At 47.8% G+C, this 17,417-nt stretch overlaps 2 protein-coding genes across 17 annotated transcripts; one reads left to right on the top strand and one right to left on the bottom strand.

Annotated features, from left to right (window-relative positions):
- Window positions 1–1,317: 1,317 nt before the first annotated feature.
- On the top strand, window positions 1,318–17,222 carry HNRNPH1 (heterogeneous nuclear ribonucleoprotein H1). Of its 15 annotated transcripts, none has more exons than XM_031598329.2 (15): window positions 1,318–1,448; window positions 1,871–1,982; window positions 8,537–8,596; window positions 9,588–9,725; window positions 10,471–10,626; window positions 10,818–10,961; window positions 12,472–12,610; window positions 13,616–13,794; window positions 13,992–14,063; window positions 14,137–14,276; window positions 14,441–14,576; window positions 14,719–14,802; window positions 14,909–14,980; window positions 15,823–15,915; window positions 16,438–17,222. In XM_031598329.2, exons 2-15 carry the CDS (start codon window positions 1,934–1,936, stop codon window positions 16,560–16,562), a joined length of 1,587 nt encoding a protein of 528 aa, XP_031454189.1. In that variant the 5' UTR covers window positions 1,318–1,448; window positions 1,871–1,933; the 3' UTR covers window positions 16,563–17,222. The 15 variants fall into 15 exon arrangements, with proteins under 15 accessions (XP_031454189.1, XP_090007279.1, XP_031454179.1 ...); XM_031598319.2 differs by lacking the exon at window positions 1,318–1,448 and adding an exon at window positions 1,659–1,796; XM_090151153.1 differs by lacking the exon at window positions 8,537–8,596.
- LOC116232174 (deoxycytidine kinase 2) lies at window positions 2,617–8,194 on the bottom strand. 2 transcript variants are annotated; one of them, XM_031598331.2, is made up of 7 exons: window positions 8,048–8,194; window positions 7,144–7,259; window positions 6,733–6,926; window positions 6,343–6,490; window positions 5,814–5,929; window positions 4,156–4,255; window positions 2,617–3,003 (listed from the first exon to the last, which is right to left on the bottom strand). In XM_031598331.2, exons 1-7 carry the CDS (start codon window positions 8,139–8,141, stop codon window positions 2,980–2,982), a joined length of 792 nt encoding a protein of 263 aa, XP_031454191.1. In that variant the 5' UTR covers window positions 8,142–8,194; the 3' UTR covers window positions 2,617–2,979. The 2 variants fall into 2 exon arrangements, with proteins under 2 accessions (XP_031454191.1, XP_031454190.2); XM_031598330.2 differs by lacking the exon at window positions 8,048–8,194 and having other exon boundaries at window positions 7,144–7,659.
- Window positions 17,223–17,417: the final 195 nt, after the last annotated feature.

Below are 17,417 nucleotides of genomic sequence, written 5' to 3' on the forward strand. Positions count from 1 at the left end.
ATTCATCGCATCAAGAAATGTAGTAAAATCCTACATCAAAATTTTCTAGTGAGATTTTTGTCCCCTATCTCATGCTTTGCAGGTGCTCATCTACCGTGAGACTCCCCTTACTTTCAAAAGCACTTCTCAGATACGGCAGCACAAGAAAAGGGCTGCTGCAGTTAACAATGCCTTCAGTTGGTAATTGCTTTCAGTTTTCAAACACCACGTACACGTTGGTTAATTATAACTCTTCTGATAACTATTCCGATCTTTGCTTGCCTCTCTGCATGTGTGCCTCTCTGCTGCTCACTGTCACATTCTTCCTCCCAGTAGTGGCTGCACACAGCGCCTTGTTGGATGTGTCAGCCCAGGCAGGTGTTTTGCCTGCGCTTAATAGCAGTTACATATTTACAAAGAAGTCGTTTGACCTTTATTGTAACACTGGGAGAGTATGCGTGTAGCAGAACTGCTTCCCAGTGTAAACACAGGAAGATTTCCATTTCCTAAGTGACCTCTAAAGAGAAAAGTCAGAAAGCAGACTTCAACACGCATGTGATCGAGGGGGCATTCGATAGACCTGACTTTATTTATCACTGAAAAGCGGAGTGCAAGAAACCAGACAGCGCAGCCCTCTGCAAAGCCGCGCACTGCTGCGGCTCGCGCTGCGTACAGCAGAGCCATCAATCAGACGCTGTAATGGAGACTAAAAAGGCCAGAACAATAAAATGGCACTTCGTAAATGAGCCTCAGCCTACGTTTATAAATATTAGCTGAAGCAGGACAAAAACGGCTGTCAGAAACGAGAACGTTTCGGCAGGGATTGGCGCAGCGGCTCACTGTACGCCGGCCGCTCGGTCAGGAAAGCCGTGAGGAGACGCCGCACCCGCGCAGTCCCGAGGTCAGCCCTTAGCAGCCCCATCCCTCCGGTGCTTCGCAGCTACTCGAAGCCTCCTAGCTCTCTCTAACGATACTTTCGCTAGGAGCTCTCTGCAGCAGCGCCCCACAGAAGCAGCAGGTCGGGCTAGGCGTGCCGCCCAGGGGCCGCGGAGCAAACGGTCCGTGACGGCGCAGCGCCGGCCCGCCGAGGGCTCCTCGCGGCCCTTCCCGCCTCTGCCCTGCCCTCAGGGCGGCCCCCGCCTCACGGCGCCCGCAGCCCCCGAGCGCCGCCCGCTGCGGCCGGGAGCGGCGCTGAGGAGGAGAGCGGCGGCGCTGCCCGCCCGGCTCCTTCGCGCGGGAGGCGGGGGCGGGGCCGGGCCCGCTGACGGCCGCAGTGCGCCGAGCCGCCGCTCCCCGCTCGGCGCCCGGAGCTGCGCGGTCGCAGAGCGCCGTGAGTGAGGGCGCGGGGCGGGGTTTGGTTGGTGCGAGGCGGGCGGCGGGGACAAAGCGGCCGCCATCTTAGATCTGCGGGTGGACAGCGGCGGCGGAACGGGTGCGCGGGGCTGAGCGCACCCCGACTGCCCGGATCTGTAAGGCAAAGCGCGGGACCGGGCTGCGCGAGCGGCCGCAGCCCCCGACCGCCAAGGGGCCATTAAGAGAGCGCCCCGCGCCTCTCCCCCTCTCCCCTCCATCTTCTTCCCCCCCTGCGGCGAGCGGCGGGACGTGATTGGTCGGTTTTAATCCATCGCGCTGCCATTGGCTGGCGGCCGGCGACGGGGTGGGGGCGGGCGGCGCGTGACGTCAGCGCGCAGCGCGGCGCGGCCGGCGGCTATTTATAGGAGCGGAGCGGCGCTGCGCAGGAGCGAGCAGGCGGGTCGGGCCTCGGCAAGGCCGGCGGTTTCATCGCGCCTCATCCCCGCGGGAAGAGGGAAAAAGAGGTCGGAGAGTCGCGATCCGCCTTCGCCGAAGCCTCTTTTCGGCGTTCGCTGAGCTTTTGTCTCCGTCTGTGCAGCGCTCGAGCGCCCCGTCGAGCTTTTGTCTTCTCCCGGGCCCTGTCCGGAAAGGCGCGGCCGAGATGGACCCCTGTCACACCGAGGAGACCGAGGGCGAGATCCCCGGCTTGGGTAAGGCCGCGCGGCGGTGGGCGGCGGCCGGGAGCGGCGTCGCGTGAGGAAAAGCCGGTGGGGGTGGGGCGGCGTGTGGGGGAGGGGCGATCCGGGGCCCCGGCGCCGCGCGGCCCCCCCTCGCGTTGGCGCCTGCGGGCGGCGGGGCACGTACGGCGCTGAGGGCCCGGCGCGGCCGCGTGTGCCGCTCCCACCTTCCTGCTTCCTCTTCCCTTCTCCCCCCCACCCCCCCGCACCGCGTGCGTCGTGGCGGTCGTTGAGCTCCGGGTGGGGGTTACGGGTTGAGCTGGGCGGCTTTGGAACGGGGAGAAAGGTTTGAGGGGGGGGGGGGGGGGAGAGAACAGTGCCGCGGGCGGGCTGCTGCGCGTTTGTTGTCCTGCCGACGGCTCCCCCCGCTCCCTGCCGGCCTTGTGGGAAGGGGGGAGGAGTGGGGGAAGGGGGATTCCGGTGATAAGGGAGGTCGTAAACAAGGCAACCTTAAATGAGAGTTTGTTCCAGGTGTAATCCTTCTGACTGCAGTAATGCCTGACCTTAAGTAGTGTAAATCCCTTGAAAACAGCCATTTAATGAAGCAGAAGTTGAAAGGAAAGGCTCTGGACGCCATAACAGTCTGATCTTAAAATGGTGAACTATGCCAATTATTGCAAAACAACCCTGCCCCGGCGCCTGGTATCTATATTTACCGGTTGTCAGTTGCTGATAACCGCTTAACTTCTCTGTGCTTGGAGCCAGTTACCAGCCCGTGTTATTTTAAAAATCTTTATTAAAGAGTAGAGAATATACACAAATGAAATACATTATCAAGGCACTCTGTATTTTTCTTTAAAATAGCCAGTAAAGTCTATCTAGAAAACCGCAGTTCAAACAAACAAAACTACTTTTCTGAGGCTTATAAGTTATACTGACAGTACATTTAGTTTAGCTAGAATTTTGAAGACCACGTGGTTGTTTGGTTTAATTCTTGAGTTCCAAGCATTTATGTTGGTCTTAATTCTTCTTAAGAAATCAGGAAAGATTTGATCTGTGGAAACAAAAGCGTAAGTTTAACATGTTTTAAAAAGAAATGGCAGAACACCAGAAATTTCCCCTTTTCTGAAGGAACAAAGGAGTTGTTACTGTACTCCTACTGTACACTGGTCTCCAGTGCTGTTTTGCCTCTACATATAATTCATCTACATATAATTCATGATCTGAAATGCCTTTTACTATAATTAGTACTAGGCAGACTTGAGTAACTTAAATAATTCATTAGAAAGATAGGGAAGGTAGCTTTACAGTATATTGTTTCATTAAAGAAAAATAGATATGCCTTCACTAAGTAGCTCTTCCTTAGGAAGAAGGGGGTTGTCTGAAAATTGAGCCAAAGCTCTGCTGTGTTTTTCACATTGGAAGATGCAAATTCATAGCAAACACCACCATGTTATGTTGACAGAACATTATGCGCCCAAGTATAGATTTTAGATTTAAACATCATTCTTCGTCACTGATGACCAGAATGAGACAGAAAAATAGTTCCTAGGATATCTTTTGCTGTGGACTGGGTGCACAGTAGTTAGCTACAGCAGACTGCTTTGGAGCATTTATTCCCTGATCTTGTCTTTCCACAGAAAGCAAACACCATTTTGTTTTGTGAACTCGGTGTTCCTTCTGGTGGCTGTTGGATTTCTCTTTTTCTACTTAAAGTGTCACATCGTGCACATAGAGCTGCATACATCTTTCTTTATGTTTGTCAGATATGTTGTGCTGTCCATGGCCATGGCCAGCCTTGATATTAGTGTTTGAAGGAGCACAAGTAGTTCTAATCTGACTTGGAGTTTTCTGAAGGCATCATGGATGGCATGAATTGCACAGTACCACTGTGTAAGCTATTTAATGAATGGTGTGGCAGTGCAGACTTGACAGGGGGCAGTCAGTCTGACTGGCCTCCATATCTGCCCCTCTTTAAAAAAAATAGTAGTTTTTCCCTGGAACTGCTTCAAGTAAGGGATTAAATGGTTTTGTGGAGGAAAATGAAATGCCTCTTCCTCATCCATGTGATGAAGAGGCCAATTGTAGAAGCCCCAGATTACTACTACATAATTGTTGTATTTTGAATTTTTAAAGTAATGCATTAAAATCATAAAAATTTGATAACTCGCAATTTTTACTGCAGGAGAAAACATGTAATACTTACCTCATCAATCAGGTACTCCTGTTTAATTTTATCATTTTTAAAATCTTCATTAACATCCAAAACAAGAATGGGAATCTCTTTAAGGTTCTCAAAATCAACTCTGTTAAAAGATGAACATTATATAAAGTAATTTAACAAAGTTTTACTCACATTGTTCTAATTGCTTTCCAAGACATCTCGGATTATCACATACATTTGGGATGTTGATGCTGATGACTTTGGTATAAGTTCAAGTCTGTCCTTAATCACTCATCAGCACTGCATCACTGTAATGTATGTTTCACAGGTTTGTCCCTTCACTGACTCTTGGTAGGAAGAGGAAAAACATTCGTTATGCCTCTCTACCTCATTCTTTTTTGCTGTGGAGTCAACTATCAGGAATCTGATTTTTACAAGAGGGAACAAATGTTTTCTTCTGAAGTACCTCTTGCCCTGTGTGTGCCCCACCACCTTTGCAGTTAGCTGCTAATCCATTTACCAAGATGAAGTTTTAAAGCTCCCTTTGGTGGGAATAACCTCTAACAGGTTCTAAGGCTGGTGTTTAAAATTGCTAGGAGGCAAGCAAGACAGTTTCAGCTGCAGCCTGAGAGCAGTGGCTGTGCAGCTAGATGTCACTTAGAAAATTAGTGATTTAAGAGAACCGTCCATGCTTGAAAACAATCTCCAAAATGCAGTAAAGGGTGCTGAACAGCATTCTAACTTGTATTAAAAATACAGGAAACGTTTGCTCATGTGTTTGGAATGAGTACACAATGTAAATGTTACAATTCCACAACACTGCAATACATTCTTGTCTCCTGAACTCTTGGGTCATCCTACATGAATTCTGGACTTAGAAGCAGATGTCTGTTCAGCCTAACGTACTTTTCTTGGAATTGTTTTGAATCTGTTAGTACACCATCTGGAAGTAGTTTTGTTTATTTCAGCTGAAAAGTCATGCTTGCCTACCAGGAATATCCTGAACTCTTTTATGATCTTTTTGTTGTTGCAGTGAACTTAATATGCTGATGTCATTTATTACTGCTGCAGTCAGTAATAAATGTTTGACCTCTTGCTTTACATTCAGTAGATTATTTCAGGTTCTTACAGGGAAAACCTGAAGTTAGCATTCATGTTCAGCTAATTCCTATGTAGGGAAGCTAATAAGTATGACTCAGTAAGAGTCTAGGGGGAAAAAAGACATGCAGAGATAGCTTAGTCACTGGCATGTTTCCTTCATACAAGGGACTGCCAGAAGCGTTTCTGATAATTGCTTATTTTGAAGCTAGGATTAATATTTAAACCTTGCTGAGATGCAGTCACCCTAGTTTAAAGGTAATCAGGACTTTACCTTCCCTTACACTGGCAGTTGCTTAGTAAGGAATTAGCCACTGAGTCCAATTCCAACTGCCATATTTCTATGTACTTCCAGTTCTAAACTTAAGGAATTACTGGAGAAAAATTATAACTGCATAGCTTTTCAGTTGAAGCTAATGCTTAAGTGAGTCATTCGAACTATGCCTGAGTGAAACCAGAGTTAGATCGTAGTTTTTACCCCTAACCAACTTTATCAGAAGGTAGGAAAAAAGCCTTGTTTATAAGTTGAAATGAGAATTAGCTGGTTGTCTGGTTCCTCATGGCAACAGCTTATTTAAGCAATTTTGCCCACAGGTTCGTACCTCATACTTCTTTCACAAAGCCACGTCTCATGTTTATAGTGGAGGTTTTCCAAATACTCGAGGTCAATTCCTTCCTCCTCTTTTCTTCCCCTCTTCTGTAGTCTTTCCATGCATTTCTGAAAAATTGCAAGCCTGGATGTTAACAGTGTATTAAAGCAGTCAAATCAGAACCATTAATGTGTAACATGAAAAACTATGAGGTTTCAAAAGCATTAGACATCAGTGAGTATTTGAATGCTTGGATGAGTCAAAAGTAAACAGTTCTTACTGAAAGATTCTTTCCTTCCCATACGCTGTTGTTGAAGTACAGCTTTAAAATGAGCTTTGGATGCTTAGTGACTAGGAGATAATAGCAAAAACAGCATTTGTAGGCATCAGAATAGCAGCTCAGAAAGGATGATATGTTTAATTTGGTCTCTAATGCAAATGTGAGTTTACTGTAGGCTTCTCATTACTTTTGGAGGAGAAAATGCTAGTTCAGTGTGTTAGTGTGAAGTCACTGCAGTATGTCATGAATACTTCAGTATACCTGAGGTGTGGTCCTTAGGTAGATCATGCCATCCAGTTCTATTTCAGATTGAAACTGATTTAAAAGCCATGTGTGCCAGTCCTGATAGATAGTCCACTCTGTTTCATTGATGTTTCCAGATTCAAACAGGTTAGAAGCAAACACATACCTGCAATGAAAGAAACTGGTGTCATGGTGGGAATAATGTAAGTGAACTTCATAAGTACTTTCCATCAGAATCAGTAGCAAGAGCATCAGTGACATAGTCCTACATCCACAGTGCTCCCTACATCGTTGAACTCATGCTTGTTGGTTAATACTGCTTCTTACAGATTAGTGTAAGTGTTGGAGATGTTAGCCAGCTCAGTGTTGAAGCTGTTACTCTGAGCTCTTGTTGCATTGGTTCATTACCTGTCACTGTACACAGATCTCTCAAAAAATTGCACTGGATGTTCTGCTTCATGCAGCTTGGCTGAGATGGGTTTCAGTTGTGCCCTTACTCTGCTCAAGCAGGCATAAGTCTGAAAAGTATAAGCCCATCTTGTAGGTTTATCATACAGCATTTGAAGTAGGTTTCCTCCACTCTTCTGAGAAGTTGAAAGTTCCTAGGGGAGAAGAGAGAGAACTTTCATAGGGTTTCATAGGGTTTTATCCCTTCCTTAATGTCTAAGAAAAGCACAGTGGGGATGACTGGTCTTGGTAGGAAACAGCATCTCTAGAAATTAAGTATAGGTGAACTTTGGCACGATTTCCTTGGCCAATGACTTCAGCTTTCCTCCCATGCCCACCTTTCCTTGGCCCCCCCCGGCGCAGCACACCCACCTCGCACTCATCCTCACTGGTCTGGATGTTGCACCACTTGGCGATGGGCTCGGGGATCACCTCCCACTCATCGCTGTGCTTCTCCAGCAGCCTGACAAGTGTAGACTTTCCAGCTGCTGCAGAAGATTCGTAAAATTCAGAGCGTGAGTGTGAAGCGGGCTGTTGTGGCGGACAGGATCGTGGCAGCTGTGAGTTTCTTAAGAGACTGCAGGCTGCATTTGTGCAGTGCTGGGCGTGCAGAGCTGCGCGTGCACGGCCCTGCCATCGCATCTCGGGAGCTGCTCGGAGCAGGGCCGGGCGAGGCTCGAGTACATTCTGGGAAAACGGCGCTAATCTGCAGCAGCGGGGCTGGGTCCGGGCGATAAGGAGGTAGCGGGGCCCTCGTGGGGCCGCCCGCGCCGCCATTTTAGGAGCAGGCAGTGCCGCATTGTTGGCGGGCTGGCGGGGGAGAGCGGGGCTGCTGCGCGTGCGCGGCGCCGGGCCGGAGAGCGGGGAGAGAGGAGGCCGCGCGCATGCGCGATGTGAACGTTCAGCTGGCGGCGGCCGAGCGCCGGTCTGCAGCGCCGCTTGCGGGCGCGAACTCCCGAGCGGGGTAACGGGCGGGGGCTCGCGGCCGCTTCCAGGTGGATGCGGCTGCGCCAGGAGGAGCTGTGTTGTTATAGCGCCCGGCGGCACCGCTGAGGTACATAACAAGGATGGATGTATCCGTCCCGGGTGGCCGGCGGCTGCGGACGGTGCAACGCCGTGCCTCCACCGCTCGCCCGTCGGGCCCGGAGCTTCGCGGCACGGCTCCTCCGGCGCGGTCCGACTGTGCCCTCACCCCTTCCTCCTCGCCGCCGTTCCTCCCCCCTAGGGATGGGGAAAAGCCGCTCCCACCCGAACGTCCTCCGCCCGCCCCGCTCACCGATGTTGCCCTCGATGGAGATCTTCCTGAGGCGCTTCTGGAAGCTGGAGTCCAGCTCGGGGCCGCGGCAGCGCCTTTTGGCGGGAGCGGACATGGCGGGAGCGCGGCGCTGCGGCTGCGGCCCGCTTTAAGGCTCCCGCCGAGCTGGGCGGGCTCTGCGCCGCCCGCCCCTCCCCTTCATTTCCCGCTCTGATTTGCATCGGCCTCAGTGGGCTCCCCGTGCTGGCGGCTCCGTGCCGGGCGTGCGTCCCCTCCTCCCCGCGCGGTTACCGGGCTGGGTTCTGTGGCGCTCGGTTGGACGCGGCGCCCCGCGCCGTGTGAGGGGCTGCAGTTAGCGCCGTAACTCTGTTGTCTCTAACAGCGAGGTGCAGGGTGAAACTAGCTAGGGCCAGTGTGTTTGGAGGAGATGGGAGGGATGAATATTTTCCTTTACGTTATGATAATTGTGACCCATGTCTCTTCTTTCCCCATCTCCTACAAACACACCAGGCTTCAGTGACCGAAGCGAGCAGATTGTTTCACGTGGTGTAGCGTCAGCATTTGAAGCTGGTAAGTGCCGGTTCCCGCACAGCTCCGCTCGCTCAGAGCTCTCCACGCGCCGTGTCGGAGCGGGTCGGGTGGCGGCGGTGCGGCCCGGCGGGAGGCCGAGGGGGGAAGCGGCCCGCGGGGCATGCGCAGTGTGGAGAGCCGCGCTCAGAGGCGCATGCGCGCGGGCCCGGCCCGCGCTCTGCGCGGGAGTGAGCGCCTTGGCTTTGTTCAGCGCAGTAGGCAGGCGACGCATGCGCACGAACCGTGGGGGAGGGGGTGAAGGGAGGCGGGAGGGGGAGCGTAGATTAGCGAGGACGCATGCGCAACTTGGCGGGAGCGGCGCGGGGATCGTCTGCGTAGGGGTTTGTGTCCCGGGGCGGCCGAGCGTGGCGGCGCTATAGAGCATGCGCAGGCGGGGGGGGGCGCTGAGAGGCTCCCCGATTGGCGGCGCGGGGCGCGTGCGCGCCGCCCCAGCCACGCCGAGGTTGCGGCGAGCGGCGCGGCCCGCTCTGGTGACCGCACGTCGCGCTCCCGCCGAGTTCCGGGCCCCGCGCCGGGAAAGAGCGCGGTGAGCGTCGGCGGGGGCTGCCGGTCGTCGGGCCCCCCAGGGCGGTGCGTGGGGTCGGGGTTCTTTGTGCGGCGGAAGGCCCGGCCCAGCGGAAGCGGGAGTACCCGCCGCCATTTCCTAGCGCGCTCTCGCCACAGGCTCGCCCGCTTGCTGCCGCCTGACTGGGACTAGGCGCTCTCCGGACAGCGGATCAGGCTCGGAGCCCTAGAACCACCGCGGAGCCCCACCATGTGTGCGTGCGGGGATGGGGGCTGGGCGCGGGCAGGGGGGGCGGCTGCGCCGGGCGGGAGTGGCTCTGTGTGTGTGAGGCGGGCAGCGGTCCGAGGTAGAGGAGGCTCAGGGGGGAGGGCTGGGCCGGGCCGGGGGTCCGCCGGGCGCTCTGAGGGGTGCGGGTGGTGACCACACTTTGCGGCAGCTCAGAAGGACTGCTTTGGTCTTGTGCAGCCACCACCGAGACCGAGGCGGAGCCAAACCTGACCTCCAATGTGATGCTGAACACGGAGAGCAGCGAGGGATACGTGGTGAAAGTGAGGGGGCTGCCCTGGTCCTGCTCCACCGAGGAGGTGCAGAGATTTTTCTCTGGTAAGCAGAACTGAGGGAATCAGGCTTTAGGGGTCTGGCATTCATTGGAGTTTCTCCAGGCATGCTGCAGCTGGTGGGTGAAGGAATTTCGGGGTACTTCAGTAGCCAGCAAAATTTATGAAGCGAGAGCCCCAGCTAGGATGCAGTGTAGAAAGCCATGCTTGTCAAGCAGGAACTGAGCAAATGTAGCTAACGGAGTTGCTGGAACACCTACAGCTCTTTTTGAGCCACCAGGGCAGAGAATCTTCTGCTTGAATGAAAATTCCTTATTGCAAGCTTAATTAAAGTAGTGTTTGATACTGTTGTAACTGGCTAACTATTTCAGGAATTTGATGCATTAGATCTGGTCCTGACTTTGTTCATTATGCTCCACTTGATTGTTAGTACTTATCTCAATCTGTGCTGACTAGAAAGTCTGTCAGCTGTGATCAAAGGTGTATTTAACTTCACTTGAGACAGCGAAACATTTTTCTAAAAAAAAAAAAAAAAAAAAAAAAAAAAAAAAAAAAAAGGTTAGCTTGCATTGATCCATAATGTTAATCTTTATAGTCTATAGCAGAAAAATAAGTTGATTTTAGCTAGACCCTCAATTAAAAAAAAAAAAAGCATACTTCAACAAGAACACTGCTAGCTTTGTCTTACACAATTTCAGTTACTTGTTTCCTTTTAGAATATCTGAAGCTTTTAAAGCTGCCACATTCCTCTAACAACTAAATTAATGGAGCTTCTTGTTTCTGTTTTTCAGACTGCAAAATTCTGAATGGAGCTTTGGGTATTCGTTTCATCTACACAAGGGAGGGCAGACCAAGTGGAGAAGCATTTGCTGAACTTGAATCAGAAGAGGATGTGAAATTGGCACTGAAAAAAGACAGAGAAACAATGGGACACAGATACGTTGAAGGTTTGATTTGGTCTAGTAACTGACTAGATGTATTTGTATTTGGTGGGTTTTGGTGATCTGTTCTGTCTCTAAAGTGCATGTGAAAGGACAAATGGACTTCTGTTGTATCATAAGTTGACTAGTTTCAAGGCAAATGGCTTTAAAAAGAGCTGAGCGTTCCTCAATGCATTAATTCTAAGTGCCTTTTACAGTTTTCAAGTCAAACAACGTTGAAATGGATTGGGTTCTGAAGCATACTGGTCCCAACAGCCCTGATACGGCTAATGATGGTTTTGTACGTCTTAGAGGACTCCCATTTGGCTGTAGTAAAGAAGAAATTGTACAGTTTTTTTCAGGTATGTCGGGTAAAAGTACTAGCTGTAGCAGTAATGGTTAATGCTAAAAGGAGAAAAAACAACAACAACAACTAACAAAACCAGCAACCAAAAAAGAAACGACCCCCAAAATAAAAATGCACTCCTGGCTGCCCAGTAATACCTCCAGCAACATGCTGATCTGTATTAAGAACAAATAAGCAGTTGTCAATTAATTATCTGGACTCACAAGATAATTTCTTAAGTATTTATTTTACTAAATAACTCAGGAATCTTGCAAAAGCTGTCCTGATTCATAGGTGTGGTGCAGACTGTTCCAAAGAAAGGATAGCAGGAAACATTTTGCTTTCTGAACCACAAAAGAGTGATTCAAGTGGAAAGAGATTTCCTCTCAGCCTTAGCTAGTTCATGTGGCTAGTTCTGGCTTCTTCTGTGAAGGATGTAGGAGGGCAATGCATTGTGCCACTGATTTATTAAAAAACATGGATTTACTACTGAAAAATACCCCAGGTAAAAACAAACAACAACAAACAGCAAAGCCATCCAGCCGAACTGTGCTGGAGTACAGGTTTTCCCGTGCCCATCCCCCTTCCCCTTGGTGTTGAATAGCTTAGTCGTTTCTGATGAAGAGAGGATGTCTTGACTTTAATTTTCAGTTTCTTGCAGCTGTTGTGTATATATTCTTATTTTCTTAGCAATGGGATGCCATTATAAATGCTAAGAATGAAATCTGTTCTCCTGTTAATGATCAAACGTGTCAGAATTTTTGGAGTAGTAACTATCTTCTATCTAACTGTAAATGTTACCCGTGGCTAGACTGTTACTAGCAGCCTTTAGATGACTCAACCTATTGTCTTTCTTTTAAAGTATTCAAAATAGTCCGATGAGTTCGGAAGGCTTTACTGTATTCTGAATTAGCAATGCATTTTGCAGTTGAGCAGTTCCAAAGTGTGTACATTTTAACTTGACTTAGCTATGGTTAAATTATTTAATCTTTAAAGACTGTTAAATGTGCTTAGTATATGAAGTGTGCCTCTTGTGTTCATTATCTAATACTTTTGAAATTCATGATTTCTCTTAATTAAGCACTGAAACTTAACATTTGTGTGATTATTTTACTTGACTGACTTCTAGTAAAAATAGTTGTTGTGTGAAGTTGTTTACCTTGATGTGTTTGAATCTGTTACATTGAAAAGTTCATCTTAAAATCAAATACTTTCACAGAGTTGAAAAGATTTTTACAGTGTAACCTTCTTAATGCACCCTGCCTTAGATGCCTTTTCTGAGGAGTTATTTTTGACACTCAGAACTTGTCAGTGCTCTGCAGGGTGGATTAAGAACATAAACAGAATGGTATGTGATGATAAATTTCTTCTGTTTACATGCTTTTTCCTCTAGTGTTCTAGAATCAACATACCATTCATTTACAAATACTGAACTTCTGGTGTATTTAAAGCTATAAGAAAACTCATGACTGGGCTTGTGATGTTAATATTGCCCCCTACTGGGGTTATTTGTCCTTGGGTTGAAGGGTTGGAAATCGTGCCAAATGGGATAACATTGCCGGTGGACTTCCAGGGGAGGAGTACGGGGGAGGCCTTCGTGCAGTTTGCTTCACAGGAAATAGCTGAAAAGGCTCTAAAGAAACACAAGGAAAGAATAGGGCACAGGTGGGGATGGATGGTTGGTTGGATATGTCGCTTTTCTTATGGTAACCAATTAAATCCATATTCTCTCTTCTGAAAATGGTTCATGTCCAAACAAATCCAGATTTTGGTCTCTAACTTGGTCATCAGTTAAAGGTACTAACTTATGTGCAGCATGGCACAGGCTGTCTGCATTGACTGAAAACATAAAATTGGGCTCAGCTTGCGTGCTTTGAGAACGTGGTCATTCTGGAGGAGTGCAAAACCAATAGCTTGAAAGTGGCAAAGTTGAGAGACTATGGCTTTAACTTCTCAAATAGCACCAATTATATCTCTAGCTCTAAAGTCATGCACAGTACTCTTATTACCATAAGAAAATGTGATAATTTCTAAACTTGTTTTATAAATTGAAATGTAACGAATTTTCTTACTGTATTAATCTTCCATGTGATAAGCATAGCTTTCAAGAAATTGTCACAAAGGGTTTTTATTCTATTTTACTTGTGACTATGTTTCATTGAAGCATGCACTTCTTGCCTACGCTGAATCACTGAAGCATAGGCTGGGTTCATTAGCACATGCAGAGCTTTTTGTAGCATCCTGAAGGGTTAAAATCGTGGTGGAGATCAGGTTTTTAACCCTCTACTTGTATTGCCACATGAGCAAAACAGTGCTGAGTTGAGTGGACGTCGGTCCCTCCTATATTTTCTTGACTAACACTTTAAATCTGGGGGAGGGGGTGGGGATTCAGTCTCGCTCCCCCACCCTTAAGGGTGGGATACTGTGAGGTATGAGGAGCACATAAACCCTTCAGTAATTGTAATTTCTTGAAAATATACTGATTTAAAAGTAACATAGGGTTTTTTATTTTTAGTAGTATGTCATTGCCTGTATAATGTAAAGAAACCTGGCTTAAAATATGCTGCCAGTTTCAAGGCTCTGACTGAATGTCTTGCTTTATTGTGAAATTGTAAGGTCTTCTGTGGAAGGAATTAGAGACTGACTACTTCCTGTGGCAACAATTTTTAGGTACATTGAGATCTTCAAGAGCAGCCGAGCAGAGGTGCGCACTCACTACGACCCTCCACGCAAGCTGATGGCGATGCAGAGGCCAGGTCCCTACGACAGGCCTGGTCTTACCCGCGGATATAACAGTCTTGGTAGAGGAAGTGGCTTGGAGAGGATGAGGCGCGGTGCTTATGGAGGAGGTGAGTATGTGAAGCCCAGAGCGAGCTGCTCGTCCGGGAGGCAGCAACGCCTGGAGCTGAAGGTCTGGTTTGTATATGGGTCTGGCTTTATTTCCTCTAGAAGAAATAGCACTTCCTAGTACCGTTGTGTGCGGCGTGTTTGTGTGCATTGGACATTCCTGCAGTTGAAATGATCATGTTGTCCTATCTACTTACAGGTTATGGAGGTTATGATGACTACAATGGGTATAACGATGGCTATGGTTTTGGTTCTGATAGATTTGGGAGAGGTAAGCTATCTCTAATAGGAATTGTAACTAACCTTCAATACATATAGAACAGAAACTTAAATACATCTGAAAGACCTAGAATGGACTCTCTTCTCTGCAGGAATGTCGGACCACAGATACGGCGACGGGACGTCCACCTTCCAGAGCACGACTGGCCACTGTGTCCACATGAGAGGTCTGCCCTACAGAGCGACGGAGAACGACATCTATAACGTGAGTTCAGACCTGCTGTTCTCTTAAATCCTGAGGGTGCTGCAGTTGTTGGTGCAAGTGGTAACTGTGCTGCTGCTCAGCAAGTGTTCCTGACAGAGAACGACTTGCTGTAAAACCAAACTGCTATATTGGTGCATTTTAATCTCTTTGTGTTTTGTATATAGTTCTTCTCACCTCTGAACCCCGTAAGAGTACACATTGAAATCGGACCAGATGGCAGAGTGACTGGAGAGGCAGATGTCGAATTTGCTACTCACGAGGATGCGGTGGCTGCTATGTCCAAAGACAAAGCAAACATGCGTAAGTGTAACTGCTGCGAATACACAGCTTTGGGAAAAGTTCTGTGCTGTATCTACTGAAGTGGGATGCCAAGCATTCTGTTGCAGCCTTTCTTGCAGTGCGACTGTGAATTTGGTGTGAAGTGCTCTCACTTTTCTTTCAGAACACAGATATGTAGAACTCTTCTTGAACTCAACAGCAGGAGGAACTGGTGGTGCCTATGGCAGTCAGATGATGGGAGCAATGGGTATGTGTGAACAGTATGACTGTCCTTGTTAAATAAGAGCTTAATGTTTAATGATACTAATAAAGCTGGCTAATCTTGCTCAGCTTCTGCTTATTCTGAAATACAGCATTTTATCTTAATCACACAGTCAAGGAGTCTGAAGGGGTGGTTCAGGATTGGAACACTAGCACGTTGGCAGGTACGTAACCCTTCAGAGTATTCCCATTTAACAATAGGTTGAATGAACTGGTGCTGGGTGTAGATGTGTGTGGTGGGATGAGTGGCTCTACTGAACTCCAGCATTGTTTCAAAAACTAAAATGTGCATTTGTAAGATAAGTTTTAAGTGATACTCTGCTCTAAAGCACATACACCCTTCTTTATACCTTGCTTTTCTGGTTTCTTAGAAACCTTAAAGTGGAGCACCTTAAAATGGTGGGTGGTTTTGGGATTTCTTTGAGGGGGGCAGCTGAGTGTCTGTATGGGTATGGTGCTGTGTCTGTGGTATTTTAATCACAAAACGTCTGAAAAGTAATGCTGAGATTTTAGCTATGGGAGGGTTCTGTAAGAGTACATGTAGACAAGAAGTAGGTGAAGAACAGTTGTTAGTAAGCTTAAGGAGAGGTCTACTGTCAGTATTGTAGATGAAAGTAACTCTAAGTGCTGAGTTAGCATCCCCCAAAGGCAGGTGTTGTTACTGACAGCAGGTTGTGAAGTCACTCACCTCCATTCTCATGATGTGCACCAGATAGCACAGAGCTGTCCCACAACGTGGAGTGGGATTATGCAAATTAGGCAACAGAAGCTGCAAGAGTAAACCCTCTTGGTGTGCTTGAGAACATCAAGTGCTTGCCATACTTCTTAGAAGCTTCTGTTGCTGCTTGATTATAGGAATATTTTTTCAAACTCGGTTATTTGTTTGAAGCTTGTTATGTTATCTATTTAGAAGGGGGGTTACCTCAGCTAAAGAGTGAGCTATTTTCAGAGCATGTGGACTGTTGGTACGGGCTGGTTTGTAATGTTTGTATCCTTTTCTTGAAAGGAAGCCAATCCAGTTATGGTGGCCCAGCTAACCAGCAGCTGAGCGGTGGTTATGGAGGTGGATATGGCGGCCAGAGCAGCATGAGTGGATATGGTAAGGCTGTCTGTTTGTTGGCTTTGTGGGACTGCAGCCAGCTCCAGCAGGAGGGTCCTGCTTGTTGGTGTTGAAGGGCAGCTGTATGGAGTGGGCTGCGATCCCCAGAGTGAATTGAAAACAAGAGGGAGATAAACTGAAAGCAGGAATCTGTTGTCAGGGAGAAGCTTGTTAAATCGCTATTCTGAAGTGAATAGGGAATGCCAGGCTCCAGACTTCTCTTGATCACTTCTTAACTGCCAGTGTGGGAGACTCCTTGGTGTAAATGCACCAGAATGAAGTGGTGGTGGGGGAATGGGTACTCTCCACAGAAGAGTAATAGAAATGCTGAGGCTCTTGGAAGGGGGGGAGGGCAAGTGTTGGCTCACAGAGCAAACAGATTCAACTTTGGATATGGAGCTTTAACACAGCAGTTCTCAGCATTGGGCAGAGGAGATGGTGTGTACAGTGAGATCCTTGAGAGCTGGTGGCTGCAGCTGACATGCACGTGTTTGGTAATGTGCTCTTTGATTTCTACCCTAGACCCAAGCAGTCAGGGCGCCATGAACAGCAGCTACTACAGCAGCGGGAACCGCGCGTCCATGGGAGTGAACGGCATGGGCGGGATGTCCAACATGTCCAACATGAGTGGTGGCTGGGGAATGTAACCAATGGCTGACTTTTGGTCAAATCTTTTTTTAAAAAACAAAAAAACAAAAAACTAAGTTTAACAGTTTTGCAATACGAGCTTGTGATTTATGCTTTACTGTAAGTGAAATCAGGATTGTTATTTTAAACCTTTCAGGTTCAGTATTTTTGAACATACAGAATGAACTTTCATCTAGGATGTAATAACCCAGCTGAGCAGAGATGATAACTGTTAAACAACTCAGAGCGTTTCTCAAGTTAGTTTTGTTGTAGGAGTGTATTTAAGCAGTAAGCGTATTTAGGTTAAAGCTGTTTGAATTATGTTAAATGTTGCTCTTATACCATATTACATCTGACACTGTTTTGAATACATGTTGAAAAGAACATGCTTTTTTGTAAAGAAACAATATAGGAGCTGTGTCTGAAATTCCAAGTGAACATTTGGCATGTTAGTTCTAGTTTATTTCTTTTAATACCCTGTAAGGCACGTTAAAGCTTTTTTTTTAAGTTAATGGGGGAAACGTGTTGAGACGCAATACGGCTACTTTAGGATTTCGGTCTTGGTGTTCGTATACAATTCTGAGGCCTTGATTTAATCTTTCATTGTATTGTGATTTCCTTTTTAGGTGTATTGCGCTAAGTGAAACTTGTTAAATAAATCTTCCTTTTAAAAACTGGAACTCATTTCTTCTTGAACTTCTGCCTCTACCTGTACCACTGAAATTGAGATGTGACAATGCTTCTTTGTAGTCAATAATCATGCTACTCTGTGTCTGCCATGAGTTACTGTGACTGGCTGGAGGAGTGCGGAAGCTGTGTGGCCTTGTGGGATGTTAAAGTGACAATTGTTTCTCAGCCAAAAGCAGTTAGTGGAG

The sequence above is a fragment of the Phasianus colchicus genome, chromosome 15 (genome assembly GCF_987193195.1).
Source record: "Phasianus colchicus chromosome 15, bPhaCol1.hap1.1, whole genome shotgun sequence".
Lineage (NCBI taxonomy): Eukaryota > Metazoa > Chordata > Aves > Galliformes > Phasianidae > Phasianus > Phasianus colchicus.